We start from the raw sequence: 15,324 nt of genomic DNA, 5'->3' as shown, positions 1-15,324 counted from the left end.
CCGACCCTCTGACAGCTCCCCCCGCAACTCCCATGCCTATCCAACCACCCTCTGCTCCCTGTCCCCTGATTGCCCCCAGGACCCCCTTCCCCTTATCCAACTCTCCACCCCCTAACCACGCTGCTCAGAGCACCAGGACTGGCAGCTGTGCCGCCCACCTGGAGCCAGCCACGCTGCCCAGAGCGCTGGTGGCACGGCGAGCTGAGGCTGTGGGGGAGGGGGGACAGCAGGGAAGGGGCCGGGAGCTCAAAGGCCAGGCAGGACTGTCCTGCAGGCCTTAGTTTGCCCACTTCTGTTTTAGAATGACATCCAGTCTTGATTTGAAGACGCCAAGTGATGGAGAATTTACTACATTCCTTGGTAATCTGTTCCAATGGTTAATTGCCTTCACTGTTAAAAATGTGCATCTTATTTCCAGTCTGAACTTTGCTGACTCCAGTTTCCAGCTGTTATGCATTTGTCTGCTAGATTAAAGAGCCCTGTAGTACCAGATATCTTTTCCCTATGCAGATCAAGTCACCTGTTAACCTTCTCTTTGATACACTCAGTCTATTTATCTTAAGTCTCTCTCATCGTAAGGAATGTTTTATAGATCACAAACCACTCTTGTAGCTTTTCTCTAAACTCTCTCCAGCTTTTCAATATGCTATTTAAAACATAGACGACGTTGGAACTGAACACCGTATGCCAAGGGTGGTCTCACCAAGGCTGTACACAGTGACAACACCACCTCCCTGCTCCTATTCGGTACTCGCCCCTTATACATATTGTGCATCTCAGCATCCCCCTGGGAGTTCAGTCTGCGTCATCCACAAACTTTATCAGCGATAATTTTATATTTTCTTCCAGATAACTGACAAAAAAATATTGAGCAGCATTGGACTAAGAACCAGTCCATAGGGGATCCCCATTAGAAACAATTCCCTCATAGTTGTTAATGGGGAATTAAGAATGTTTTCATATCTATCAGGTAACTTGTTTTCAATTAATTTAACGTGGGCCATGCTGAGAGCCATAAAGAACATGGACAAGGAAGGGACCAAATGTGGAAAAGAAAAGCTGTGAATACACCATCCCCTGGATCTGGCCAAAGGAGGAAGGGGAACACAAAGAACAGTAAAACCACTCAGGGAGGCTCTAGAGATGAGCTGTTCATTAAAGACGAAAAACCACCATTCAACCTCGGTTAGGTTTTATTCCCCCTCTCTAGCTTTTTCTATCCCACCAGTAATGTTCTTTATAAAACAATAATTAAATAAAACACACACTGAGATATAAAATGGCACAGATGTACCTTATCCAGTGGGCTGTCTTGACATTTATGATCTGCCTGTGAATAATTTCTCAAATACCTACCACCTTTTGAGTTTTGCAGTAGGCACTAGTCCACTGCAAGAGAGTCACAACAAAATGAATTCCCTTAGGTGGTAACATATGGAAAATAGTGCCACCATTAAAAACAAAACGCCTAGCAAATATTTCTAAAACAGTTTCTGTCAAATATGTTTAGTATATCTAAACAATGGAGCCATCCCAAACTCCTGCAACTAGAACCCTTCAAGTGGACAGGCAATGAAAGTGAAAAGTGACAAATTCCAAACAGTTAAAAGGAAATATTACTTATGCAACACTCAACGTGTGGCACTCACTGTAACAAAATTATCACTGAGGCCCAGGGCTTCGCAGGATTATACATTTATACTCACAACAAGACTATCCAAGGTTACAATAGTGAATAACAAAAAAACAAACAGCAGTTTCAGATAGGATACAAACCTGCTTGCTTCAAGGCATAAACCAACTTCTGGGAATGGGGTGCAGTGGAGCGGGGTGTTAGAACGTCCATTCCCGGAAGGGGGCGGGCAGGTTATCCCTTAACTACCTCCTGCAGTTTCTTGCACCTTCCTCTGAAGCAGCTGGTGCTGACCACTCTCAGGAAGAGATTACCGGACTAGAAAGATCACTGGTCTGATCTAGTATTCTTACATTACTTTATAGCACAACACACTATCATATATTATCACCTTCTCTTCCCCATCCCCTCTCAGTATAATAGGACATGTTGGTATGTTACTGTATGTAGCTCTGGTTCAGCAATGTACTTAAGCGCACAAGCCTGGCCAGAACTCTGGTTAATTACCTAGTTGGTTAGTCTACGCTGAAACGTATGTTGCAGCAGTTTCACTGCTCTGGTGCCTGAGCTAACTAGATCAAAGCTACCTCGAGTATGTCTACACCAGTTGCAATCATACTCTGTGATTGCAATGCAGACACACTCAGTATGTGTGGAGTGAAGCATTAAAATAAAACCTTTCAATAAAGAAAATGGGTTTGTAGAGAGATGAGAAGCGCTAATATCACAGCTGAGTTCTTTCCTTTGGGAAAGAGAAATAATCTGAAGAATCTTCCCTCTTCTAAACATTTCTGTCGTACAATAGCATGCCTGCAAAACCTGCTAGTTGCCTTTTTTCCCATTCAGACATATGAGAAACTCATTGTTGGCCTTGAGACCAGATAGTCTCACATTTCAGAATCTTCCACTCTCAGATCTGGACAGATATTTATTTCTAGATTCTAGTGATATTTGTGGACTCAGGACCTGTGCCCAAATATTTAGGTCCTTTTGAAATGATCGGATCTGATTTCAGTTCTCCTTCTGGTAAATTAGTATTAACCAAGGATGCTTTGCTGTACATTTAATATATGGCACCTTTTATTCTGGAGACCCAAATTCCAAGGGGCTGTGAAGACAGCAGGACAAATTCTGCCTTCAGTTACATCATCTTAAGTCTAGAGGAAGTCCAGTGACATCTACTGAGCTACTCTAGATTTACAGTGGTGAAAGTGTAGGCAGAATTTGGCCCACAGCTGTTTATAATAGCAAGCACTGTTTTCCATCTCCATATTTTAAGATATCGCAGTGGTTAATGCTGTAACAGTCTATGTGACCACAGAGCTGAACCTTCCAATTTAGCTATCCTCAACTGGAACATGTTCCTCAAGTCTCCACTCAGCTAACTGTGGATTTAATCCTGCTTCTCTAGAAGTCAATGGGAGCAACCCATTGACTTCAAAGGGAGCAGGAGCAGGCCCCATCTTTGCCAAATAGTGGGTTACTGATAAAAGGTTCTTTCCCATAAGAGCTGGACCAGATTCAATGGAGCTATATCAATTTATGACAGCAGAGAATTTGGCTCTCCGTCAATCCAATAATTATGTAAGCCGTGCTTAGCACGATAACATAGGCTTACCGATCTTGCCATAAGGTTTCCAGGCAGACATCATGCAATAAATAACTCTGAGGATAATCCTAACTTTGGCTACTTACTGCTTTCACTGTAATCCCTGACTTGAAAAGGACTTTCTTCCTCAGAACTTGAAAGTCTCTCCTGTTTTCTCTAGCATCCAGAATGCTACAACTTGGCAGGCCAGGCTTGCTTTATGACATTAGCAGAGGGTAAGCACAACTCTGTATGTTTCATATTAAATACACAGCTGACTGTTTTATTTCATAATCAAAAGAACTGATCAAAGCACCATCTTCCCCGTGCTGCTTGGCCTCTCCACTGGAAGACAAAGGAGTTAGTTCTAGTCCTGGATTACACTGTCTTCTGCTAACTAAATACAAGGGGAACGGATGTCAGAACATTCTCCATAAGCAGGCTGCAGCCATGTCCTCCCAGCCGCTGGGGTTTCTGCAGCTGGGCAGTGTCACCAAAGAAGTGGTTAGCGCTCACTGAAGAGGACTCCGGGCCAGGAAATGTGCTGCTTCAGCAGAATTATCATGCAAAGGGGCTTCTGCACCTCCTGTGTCATGTGGAGAGACAGGGAATTGATGTGGCAGTCCTGCCTGCGGTGGGGATAGGTAAGAGAAAAGGCCGCAGGATCCTCAGTTACATAAATTCAATTGTCTTAATGCCCTGTGCAAGTGGCACCGAGAGGTTGCAGTATTGTAGACTCGGAAAGCAGCCGCATGGAGTGGACTGATTACTACTCTGTGGCTCAATGCTCTGACCCCAGCTAGGGTGTGTGTTTGCATCCTTAACCCTTTCACGCTACACACTCACAAAGCCCAACTGCTCTGACTTTCTGCAGGGTGCAGGGAATGCTTTGAGCCTGTCCATGTGATTCATAGGTCCTGTCCAAAAAATTCCTGTTGCAACTGTGTAGGAGCCTCTACAGCCCAATGCAGTTCTTATTCAAGGCACTGTAAATTAGGGTCTCTACACTCTGTACAGAATCTCATGTGCTACATGGTACATTTAAGCCCTGTCCATACAATAGCTGAAACCATGCTAGCAACATATATATTCCTGTAACATCTCAGGTCCATCCTTGCTACCTTATGAGAATATATATTATGGGGAGAGCTGGCAGTGAGCCTAGTTTGCCTACCACTTCCTTTTATAAAAGATTGTTGTGACCTTTTCTCTGAGAAGCTCTCAGACCTTCATTCTTTGTAATAGGCCTTTGATATTCAGCTGGGGAGATCCCCTTGGGCTACAGAAATGCCTTTTCTTTCTCCTAGGAAATTCCATTCAGGTTTGGCTGAGAGATCTATGCGACTGTAGATTTTAAATCACTGTTTCCCTTTTCTCGCTTGTGTCCCTCAGGGAACTTTTGGCAGCCTGCCCAAATGCCCAAATGCCCAAGGGTGGGCTCAAGCCAGGGCCACGGCAGGCAGCTGCGAAAATAGCCAGAGCAGAGTGTGGGGAGAAGAGTGCCCATCCAGGCTCTACTCACCTACAAGTCCCTAGAACCAATACATAGCCCCAGTGGCCTGTTTACACACACACACTTATACCTCAGGGCACCGCATGAAGCAGAAACTCGGCTCCCTTAACTACTAGGCAAGGAGAGAGAGAGACAGACAGACAGACAGACATGGCAACACCCCCATTCTGAAATCCTGCAAATGGCACCAGACACCAACCCCACATTCTGGGGGCAAGATGTGGGGCAGGAGCTCCCCCCACTCTGGGGGGTGGAGGGAGCAAAAGCCAAGCTGGAATGGGCTTCTTCCTGGACCTAGCACCTGGACTCAGCAATCCAATCTCCTCCCACCTTCCCACATAACAGCCTTCTCCTACCATTCACTAATGTTGGTCCTGTAGCTCACGTAGCAGCAGTCTGTGCCACACTGCTGAAGGCTCAGGATTCAGATCCTGTTGATGATCCATGATTGGGGGAGTTGTTATAGTTGCGCGTAACAGAATCTGTTTTTACCCTAACCTGCCCCCCCCCATACACTATTCCTCAATTACACACAAAAAGATGCTTTAAAAGAATGTATGCAGTGTTGTTGTAGCTGCGCTGGTCCCAGGATAAGAGAGATACAAGGCAGGTGAGGTAATATCTTTTATTGGACCAACTTCTGTTCATGAAAGACTTTCACCAACAGAAATTGGTCCAATAAAAGACATTACCTCACCCACCTTGTACCTTTCAAAATAATGTTATTTATGTTGAAGAGTCAAGCACCTGAAAGTTAGGAAGTGCCAGATTTAGGATTACAACCATAATTCAGGTATGCATTATGGCAGGCCTCCACAACATATGGCGGCCTGCGGAGGCTCACTGTGCGGCCCGCAATGGGGAATCAAAGGGCTCTGGGCTGCCTGTACCCTCAGCCACGGCTGGGATTCATAGGGCTCTGGGCTGCTGGCAGTGGGGGGGAGCCCTGAGCCCTTTAAATCTCAGCCGCCGCCGGCATTCAAAAGGCTCTGGGCTGCTAGTAGCAGTGGGGAGCCCTGAGCCCTTTATCCCAGCCTCGGCCAGGATTCAAAAGGCTCTGAGCTGCCCCCAGCGGCGGGGAGCCCAGAGCCCTTTAAATCTCAGCTGTGGCCAGGATTCAAAGGGCTCTGGGCTGCCTGCAGAGATTCCCGGCGCGGCTGAGATTTAAAGGGCTCAGGGCTCCCCTCCGCCACGGGCAGCCCAGAGCCCTTTGAATCCCGGCCGCAGCTCCAGCGGATGTGCTGAGGCTGGGATTTAAAGGGTTTGGGCTCCCCTCAGCGGCAGAAGCTCTGGGCCCTTTAAATCCCTGCCCCAGCCCCTCAAAGTTCCAGGTTCCCCCAGCCGTCGGAGCCCTGGGCCCTTTAATTTGCCCCTGAGGGCTCCCAGCCACCTCTTCAGCTGGGAGTCCCTGGTTGATTTAAAATCAAGTATCACCTCCCCACCCCCAACCTTCCTTTTTGGCCCACAGCTGTTTTGGTGGGGCAGCGCTGGGGAAGGAAGGTTTGTTTCTGCAGGGCTGGGCAGTGCTGGGGCAGGGAGTTTCCGCAGGCCAAGAGGTCCTGGGGTGGGGGGGTGTTTAAGCAGGGCCAGGGGGTTTTGGGCCTCAGCTGTTTTCTTTGGAGTAATGTGGCCCTCGCCGCTTTACGTGTTGTGCAGGCCTCCATTATGATATGGTCTTTACACAATCATACTATTATATCTGTAGGATCCTGCATTATTCTGCGCACAGAATGGATGCCCACTGAGCCAGTAATTACACTTGCATGAGCAATCATACATGCTTTTCCTAATGGTGCTTAACACTGCAATCTAAATAATGTTTGTTTAACATAGTTTGTGTGTGTGTGTGAGACAGAGTGTGTGTGTGTGAGAGAGAGAGAGTTTTGAGTTTGTGGTGACTGGTTCTTTAGCTTCAGGAAGCCAATATAAGAGGCTGCCAGGAGGAAATCCAAGAAGAGATAGTTTTAAAATGTTTCCTTTGCAAACGATGCTAAATATTTTAAACAAATATTATGAAAATTCAGTTTTCTGAAGTTTCTGTATTGAACTTGAAAACCATTTCAGTCACTAAAGTGTAAAACATGAGTCTTTAGACCCTTCTCCAAGTGCAAATCTCAACGCACCCTTAACTATCGAGTCCCTATTGATGCCGCCATAATATATGTATATGTTTTTCCCCCACTAAATTTCCCTCCCAAAAATTGTACCAAGGTCCCCCAGTACTAACAATGGTGCCTCTCTTCAGCAAGGCAAGCAAAACAAATTTGGAGATTCCAGTTCAAGGTGCTTTGGTGACATGATGAACCAAAAAATCGCTAAGAATATTTCTCAAAAGAGTCAACAAGCTCCTGCCACTCCATAATACAGAACAAAGACAAACCGGGAAAGTATCAAGAGTTAGTGGCTTTTCCCCCCTTGCCTCCTGGTTTCCTAAACCACCTAAATACAATCAATTATATTATTTCGGTTCAAATGCTCTTGTTGCCTCTGCTCTTTCTAAACCTTTCCTTTTTGCCAAGCAGCAGGATCAGCAAGACTTAACCTCCCACATGACTTCAAATTCTCTGGCAATTAGAACAAGGCCTCTTTCTTGAGTGCCTGTGTGAAAGCCCAGACGTATTTCAAGGGGGAATGGGGATTTCTGGTTGTTTAAGCATTAGCAGCTAGTCCCACTTACACCCTCAACTACTAAAAAGAATGACCAGCTCCTAACTCTGTGCAGTGATTCATGCAGAATTAGGGTCCTGGGGAGGGAAATTCAGCTATTTCAAGTGGGCTGTTTTGGTTTGTATTTAGCATTACAAAGGAACAGCTGAGTCCATGAAAAACAGGCGCTACCTGCCAAACAGCTGTGACTCAAAGGCAGCCATAAATTACTTTAACATATTTGGGCCTGATCCTTAGCTGGTGCAAGCTGAATAAGTCAATGGAGTCACGTTAACTGACACTAGCTGAGGATCTGGCCCTGTATGTGTAACTATGTCTTGTTTTGACTGCATTCCACAGAACCATGTGTCACAGGACTGTTTCTATCGCTCAGCAGAGAGAGAAGATTTATTGGTGTCACATGGTGCATCAATAAATGGCTTTAACTGTTAGGGGGGCTTATTTTTGTTTTCTGGTATAAACTTCTAAGCACATGGAGAGAATCTGGGGCAGATCCGCAGTACAACTGTAAAAGCCAGCCAGCCAGCAATAAACATTTAAAATTTATCCTATGTTCTGATAAAGGGACAGCTACAGCCAACTAATTTGCTGGATTGTTTCCGAAAAGCCTTTTATCTTCGTTTCATTTTCTCCTCTCTGACTTGCTCTGTTGCTGCAAGTTAGAGACCCTGCTCATCTCACCCAGCTTAATTCCTTTCACCTTCTATAACCACATTCACCTTCTCCTTCCCACTGGCCTGAATTTGAACCTGTAAATGTCTGAGGAGTTTCACCTTCCCCTGAAGTGAGTAGGAATTGGGGGCTCTCTGCATCATGAAGGATCAGACTCCTGTTTCCTAACTTTTTTGAAACACCTGTGTGTGTCAGAGTCCTGTCTTATTCTGACTGATTCAAATCTACAAGAGAATAATTATCCTCTGTCTCCTGATAATATGAAATGCGTATTCATGGCTCAAGTTCCTGTGGGGTCCTTTTGAGACTGATCCTAAATGTCAAGCAAAATTTCTGAACTCAATAATGGTTTAACTACATTGTAAAATATTTTTTATTTGGGTGCTCGTGAGGGACAAATTCTATTGAAAAACAGGGCAAATCCACTCCAGTCCTCAAACTGAATGTTTCACTAAAATGGAGGAATTTGGCCCAGAGTATTAAAATAAAGATTATCCGCTGATGTAAATGGGACAGCTACAGTCAACTAATTGACTGTAGTTCAATTGACTTCAGTAGTTGATTTCTACCAGCTGAGACTCTGGCCCACTCCCTGTTTCTGACTTTCCCCACATCATATTTTCCAACCGTTTTTGATTTTTACTTGGAAAATGATCAACTCTATCCTACTCATCACCTTGGCAGTATAGATCTGAAACAAATTAAAACAAATCACGCACGTAGGCAACACTCACTGATTACATTCAAAAATTTCTCCAAAGCAAAGTGTGTTTTAAATGTGGACTTACTGTACAGCTAGCAGAGATGTCAATATCTCGACAATGTATAGATCAGAAAAAAAAATCTGATTTTATTAATGTCCTCAGTGTTGACACCTGCTGTATCAGGAGAAAGGAAAGTGCCATGCTCAGGTACAGACAAGTTGATTCATTCTTCCCTTTCCCTAAATATTGTATAACAAAATACTCTTCAGTGCTCTATAAGTCGCAAGAACATCACACAAACTGAGGAAACACAAGAGGAAGTTCCCCAACTTTTAGCACAGGTACAGAAGCAGGTTCTGAAACCTGGTACAGCCACAGGATTTCAGTGCCAGTGCAAATATGCGGTGTGTATTTATTTTACATAAGTTCTTTTTAGTTACTAACAGAGGAAAGAGGGTGCTGCTGTTCTCCCACTGAGGCCATTGGAATAAATCTATTGTAACTGTGTTTAGGAATAACCTTTTCTAGCCTTTTGGTTTTAAACACCATTGTTATTTTGTGTGTGTTGGTGTATATATGTATTCAGTCTCTATCTAATGTGGCTCTAGTTAACACCACACCACTATGAGGAGGTAGCTACAGTTGACTGGTTGAGTATTATTAGTGTATTTTTAAAGGTGACAGTAGCAGCCAGAGTGCTTTGGAGTACCCATCTGTCTAGGATTTTGTATGATCACCCCATCATTGTGTGGTCCAGGTGCCCTCCACAAAAAGTAAGCATACACAAGATCTCCCTCTCTCTTCCAGCCGTGTCAGCAGGACAAGCTTAATGTTATTTTATTGGATTTTATTTTATTTATTTTTAATTATAATAAATATATAAGGCTAGTTCCTCCACTGATGTAAATTGGTGTGGCTCCATTGACTTCACTGGAGCTATGCTGATTTATACCAGCTGAGGATCTGGCCCAGAAAGCACCAGGATGCATTAATAAAACACCACATTTGTTTTATAACTAAACCAAATCCCCATTACCTTTAGTGTAATCTTGCAGTGCAGAGGAGTCCAGTTTATCCTGTAGCATTCTGTGCCGGCGGAAGGACCAGGTTGGAGGGAGATCTCCAGATCCGCCATTGCATCCCAGGTATAGCAGAACTCCGTCTTGTTCAGCCAGCACAAGTTCTTCACAAAGGGCTGCTCCATGTCTGGGAAGTTGCCCACATTGATCTCCACCAGGGTCTTCTCCTCTCTCAGGGTCTGCAGGACGAGGGAGTGAGACCTTCGCTCCCAGATGAGACCACTGATGCTCCCTCTCAAGATCCAGTTCTTGTTTGGCTGGTCCACCACTTGCCAGTAGATAATCCCAATGGTCATCACGAAGAAGACAGCCACCCCGAGACAGGCAATAGCTCCCTTCCAAGTCTCATTCATCTCCTTGAGCCCAGAGTCCCACGTCACCTCTGGGATTGGACTCTGGTTTCTGGGACGTGCATGGGGCATTTTATACAAAATTATTAAAGCAATCTCGCAAGGAAATGCTTCTGCTTCAGGACACGGAGCTCTCTCTTTCGGAACCTGCTGGGAAGCTCTCTTTAACTTAGGTTAGTTCCCCCTCCTCTCCAAAAATAACTTCACAACTTCCCCCTCCCAGAAATAAAAACAAGTAAAACCACTTCTCAAAGCTTTCTCCACCACTCAGCACATGTTGCTGAAGGGGAAGTCATTCTAGTCAGCAGTGCACTAGCTGTAGAAAGGGAGAGTGCCTGCAAAATAGAGCTGTAAACGTGTGGTGTCAGATCCATCCCCCCTGCCAGATTTGTCCCAGGTGCTTGAGCTGTGACGTTTCTCTGGCATGCCAGACTGTGCCTAATCAGGAACACTGTCTGTGGCCCTATAGAGACAAACATGCACTGAAAAGCTTGGATCCTGTATAATCATTAGATTGGGAGTAAAGGAGGGGGGAGTGGGCAGCAGCGGCTGTATAGGGAAAATGCAGCGTTCAAGTCTCCACGCAGCTTTGGGTTCAGGCTTGTAATGCAGCGTTAAGGGGACACGTGGTGCAGAGAGGATCACAGTGGATATTTGCTGATTATAAAGAGAAGAGTGTGAATGGGATTCCCCAAAAGTGCAAGTCACTCAGGTCAAAGTATAACAAGTTCTTTAGCCCTTCCTCTGCCAAATATAAGAGTTTGATGGATCTACCTGATGCATAGTAAAAACTGGAAGCTGTCTATAAAGCATAATTTCATTCAAAACCTCATCTGGTGTAGATCAGTGTAATTTCCTTGATGCCCATGGAGATATGCTGATTTACACCAGCAGAGGATCAGCTCTCGTTGCTCAGCACTTGGTTGGGTTTCCTGCATGTAAAATAAGTGTTTGTTTCCAAGTAAAAACATTGGTTGGCTTTTTTCCTTCTCTCAAAGAGAAACACTGATACTAGCACATCTGCTCAGGTTTAGGTGAAGTCTCCATGCTAGTCACACGTCCCTGTAACAGTTACCACTGGCATTAACGTATGCTGACCCATGTCATGCAGGGCTATTAATCTTCGGAAGTCTGACCCAGCTCAGATGACTGGATCCAGGAAATAAATCTCAATCTTTTTGTGCACTCACTGTGTCATACTTCCTATTCAACAGGGGCATGCCTAGGCCTATAATGTTATTAATATTTATTTTGCAGAGTGTGAGAGGAGAATCGGGCCTCCTTTGAACTAAGAGGCTATATGTGAGGGTGATGTTATGCGTATTTGTTCTTCGCAGGGCCTTTCAATTTCTGCATGGTGGCATTGCCACGAAAAGAGAAGATGCCATCTCCCTGACTCAGAAAGAGGCATAAACACAAATACAGAGATAACTGGATTTAGTCAGGTACCTGTGGTCCCCAACTCCACTACAGGAATGGGCAGTCTCCCCCTAGATCTCCACTTGCGGCATTCAAAGGCCCAATTCTCCTCTCACACTAGTTTCCACAGAGAGCATGATTCATTTCATCTCACTAAAGGCAGGTAAAAATTAACTGGTGTATTTCCCAGTGTTACCTTTTCATGTAACCAGCTGTTGCGAATGCACGGATGTCATGTGACTGCTAACGAGATGGTTTTGATTCTTAGTACGGTTCCAGGAAGAGTTCCAGGTGCTGGCTTTATCCTATCAATTCCCACATAGTTTGGGACCCAGTTACCTACAGGACCACCTGTCTCCCACACCATGCTGCCACTGTGGAGACCGGCATGTTTGAGGGCAATCGATACAAACAGATGCAAGTGGATATGAGGGCATTTTCTTTGACAGGATCTCTTGAATTTACTCCCCTGCTCAGTCCACCAGAGACTGGATTCACTCACTTCTAGGCAGGCTGCTAAGCCTCTTTTCTCCTAGGCATTTAGGCCCAGATCCAGCAAAGCATTTAAGTGGGAACTTAATTTTAAGCATGTGACTAGTCCCACTGACTTCAGGTGGATTACTGATGTGCTTAACTTTAAGTGCTTTCCTGGATCAGGGCCATAGTGTGGCTTGGGGGCTCCAAAGGGGTGAGGCTGGAGATGGGTGAATTATATGAAGTTTCTCACTATAGGATGCAGTTGGAGAGAATGCCTTTAATCTTTTTTGTGGGAGTCTATTTGAAAAAATGACCTCTGGAAATTTGATGAATCAGCATATCATAGTGAAATTTTTTTTTTAGCTTTTCTAATGGAGTGCTTTACACTTTGAGCAGTGGATAGAGTGCTGGAGATGTGCCAGAGATGACAAAATAAAATCAAATAAGTGTCTGATGACTTCACTACTTTATGAGTAATACATCTCTCCAAACTCGGGCTATGTCTTCACTGCAAAGACTGTGTTTACATTGAGATATCTAACACAGTCTAAAATCCAGGCAGAGACAAGGAATTGTATTTTTCACCTCGTTGTAGCTAGTCAAGGTCATACTTATAGCTTCCACCTATGGATGATTTTGGTTAGCTACATCAAACTCCCTGTGACTTGTCTCCTCTAGGATTTGACATCAAATTAGTGATCTCAGTGCAAACACACACCTTTTATATGCAGTGAAGCCAAAGCCTCAGACTCAAAGCTTTCATACATCCCTCACATCCTGTATCTGTGTTCTGTACTCTGTAGGCCAGATCCTTGGAAGGTGCAAACAAGTATAGCTCCATTGGTTGCAATGTAACTAATCCAATGTATACCTGCTGAGGATCTGGCCCAATAAATCACTCTTTTCATTTTAACCTAGATTTTTGAGCTCTTTGGGACAAGGGCTGTGGTTGTTACATGGTTTATGATGTGCCTGGAATATATTTGGTTGGTTCAAATATTATTGTTTTGGTCAAGCCATTTCCTACCAGTTTGATTTAAATAATAAATTCCCAGCTTTGATATAGTGCTTTTCATCAGTCAATCTCAACACATTTTACAAGTAAGTGGCTGGTTTTGTTAGCCACATGGCCACCAGTGAGTAAATCACAGCTTTCATAGCACATGATAGTGTGCTAGTGTCTGTATTCAACAGCCCTTTACAGAGGTTCAGAAGAATCCTTTGAAAGGAGCAAAACTCCTTTGAAATACTCAACATGCAGCCATGGAAGTTAGCTGGGAATTTTTTTTTAAAAAGTGCATGGAGACTGAACAGTGTATATTCACACTGTGCACTCTTTGGATTGGATACATGCATAGATGCCAACTACATGGGTGCTCTGGGGCTGGAGTACCCATGGGGAAAAATTAGCAGGTGTTCTGCACCCACCAGCAGCCAAGCTCACACTCCTTGCCTCCTTCTCCTCCCTCCCCCAGCGTGCTGCGTCCCTACTCCTCCTCCACCCTCACAATGCTTCCCGCCCTCCCGCTGCCTAACAGCTGTTTGGTGGCACTTAGGACTTTCCACTCAGGGAAGGAGGCAGAGAAGAGGCAGGGCAGGGGTGGGGGACTTGGAGGAAGGGAGTGGAATGGGGACAGGAAGGGAGCAGGGCTGGGGTGGGAAAAGGCGGGGTGTAGTGGGGACTTTGGGGAAGGGGTGGAATGGGGGTTGGGCCAGAGGCAGGGCAGGGATGGGGCCAGAGGCAGGGGTGGAGGTCGAGTACCCACCATGCAGAGGGGAAGTCGGTGCCTATGGATACATGTTATGTGGTATGTTTCTGTGCCTTGATTAGCTAAGTGCAACTCTTGGAATCAGGTGTTTAGTTCAAATACTAGAGACGCAAGCTGGGTGAGCTGACCTAAAGAAGAGCTCTGGGTACGTTGAAAGCTTGTCTTTCTCTCACCAACAGAAGTTGGTCTAATAAAAGATCTTACCTCCCCCACCTTACAGCTAATATCCTTGGACTGACACAGCTACCACAACACTGCATAGTGCAAATACTCACAGTTACGGATTTGATATGTGCTGGCTGCAAATGTCCTGTAGCATTTGTTTAAAAATTTAAGGTCCAGACGAACAAACCTGTAGGTATGCACACAAGGTGCACAAATGCTTTCAAAGCAAGTTCATTTTGAAATCCAAACGCATATTTACAGACACATTTCTTGACGCATTCACGCAGCTCTAATCAAGAGAAAAGGGAAAACTAATGAAAATGTGCGGAGATACAGAGAAACAGTTATAATTGCATATTGACATCTAAGCGCAGGCTCTGATCTTGCAATCTGCAGTCCTGAGGCAGAATGCCGTGCTGACATCAAGCCCCACTGACATCAATGGATGATTGTGCAATGGTCTGCCCACGTGCCCTAAGGGATGAGAATCACATTCAGTGCGCTAATGAAGACTTCACTCCGGGGTACACAGCCCCAGAGAGATGATAAAACAAAGGCACTCTGTTCATGGAGGAGGCAATAGCAATGGAAGGTCATCTGGCCAGGACATGGAGCGCAAGCTAATTTTTTTTTTATTTGTTGTCAATTCGACACCAAATAAACCTTATTTTGTTTACAGTAGCTGGAACAATAATGTGGGGACAGGGATTGCTGGACACAGCTACAGGAAGGAAACTGGCCTCAGACCGTAATGAAGGCTGAGTCAATGAAAAAGTAACCTCAGATCCAGAGGGGAGAGATAGAGATAAGCATCCAATCAAAAGCAAAGGACCCATGAGGGCCAGCCCACGAGAGGAAAAAGAGCTAGTATAAGTCAGTGTGGGCACAGGGAGAACTTGGTGGTTGCAGGGCCTAGTACCAGCTGGCCAACTTAACCAAAAAATAACTGAAACCAACATTTTTTATGTAGTAACATATCCCAAATAAACCGCTCCCTCCCTCTCCAGAAATGATAGCCACCCCTACCCCACAAACACTAAGGAAACTCACAGCTTTGAGCTTGGCTCTGAAGGATATTGCAGAATGGCATGTATGAAGGTAGAGACAATTCCATAGTCACAGACTTCTGATGGAAGAGGCCTTACCAAGTTATGCCATCAGGTGGCCAGCAGTTCCATCCTGCAGATTTTAGTAGCCACAGCAGAAGACAGGGCAGCACACAATCCTTCAGGCAGAGCAGTCCGGTGTTATCCAAGGCTTCATAACACTACCAGTGATATCTTGAAAT

General features: G+C 44.9%; 1 protein-coding gene across 3 annotated transcripts in view; it reads right to left on the bottom strand.

Moving 5' to 3' along the window:
- Positions 1 to 15,288, bottom strand: part of LOC127051037 (SITS-binding protein-like) — an 81,712-nt gene extending 66,424 nt beyond the window's left edge. For 2 of the 3 annotated variants that reach the window (XM_050952857.1, XM_050952860.1), the window contains exon 1: positions 9,814 to 11,035. In XM_050952857.1, coding sequence (XP_050808814.1) covers positions 9,814 to 10,278 — 465 coding nt within the window. In that variant the 5' untranslated portion in view covers positions 10,279 to 11,035. Of the gene's footprint in view, positions 1 to 9,813; positions 11,036 to 15,086 lie in introns of those variants that run through there. The other variant, XM_050952858.1, reaches the window with a different exon arrangement.
- Positions 15,289 to 15,324: the final 36 nt, after the last annotated feature.

This window comes from Gopherus flavomarginatus, chromosome 5 (assembly GCF_025201925.1).
Source record: "Gopherus flavomarginatus isolate rGopFla2 chromosome 5, rGopFla2.mat.asm, whole genome shotgun sequence".
Lineage (NCBI taxonomy): Eukaryota > Metazoa > Chordata > Testudines > Testudinidae > Gopherus > Gopherus flavomarginatus.
The sequence above is the reverse complement of the archived record's forward strand: the minus strand, read 5'-3'. Positions and strand labels throughout refer to the sequence as shown.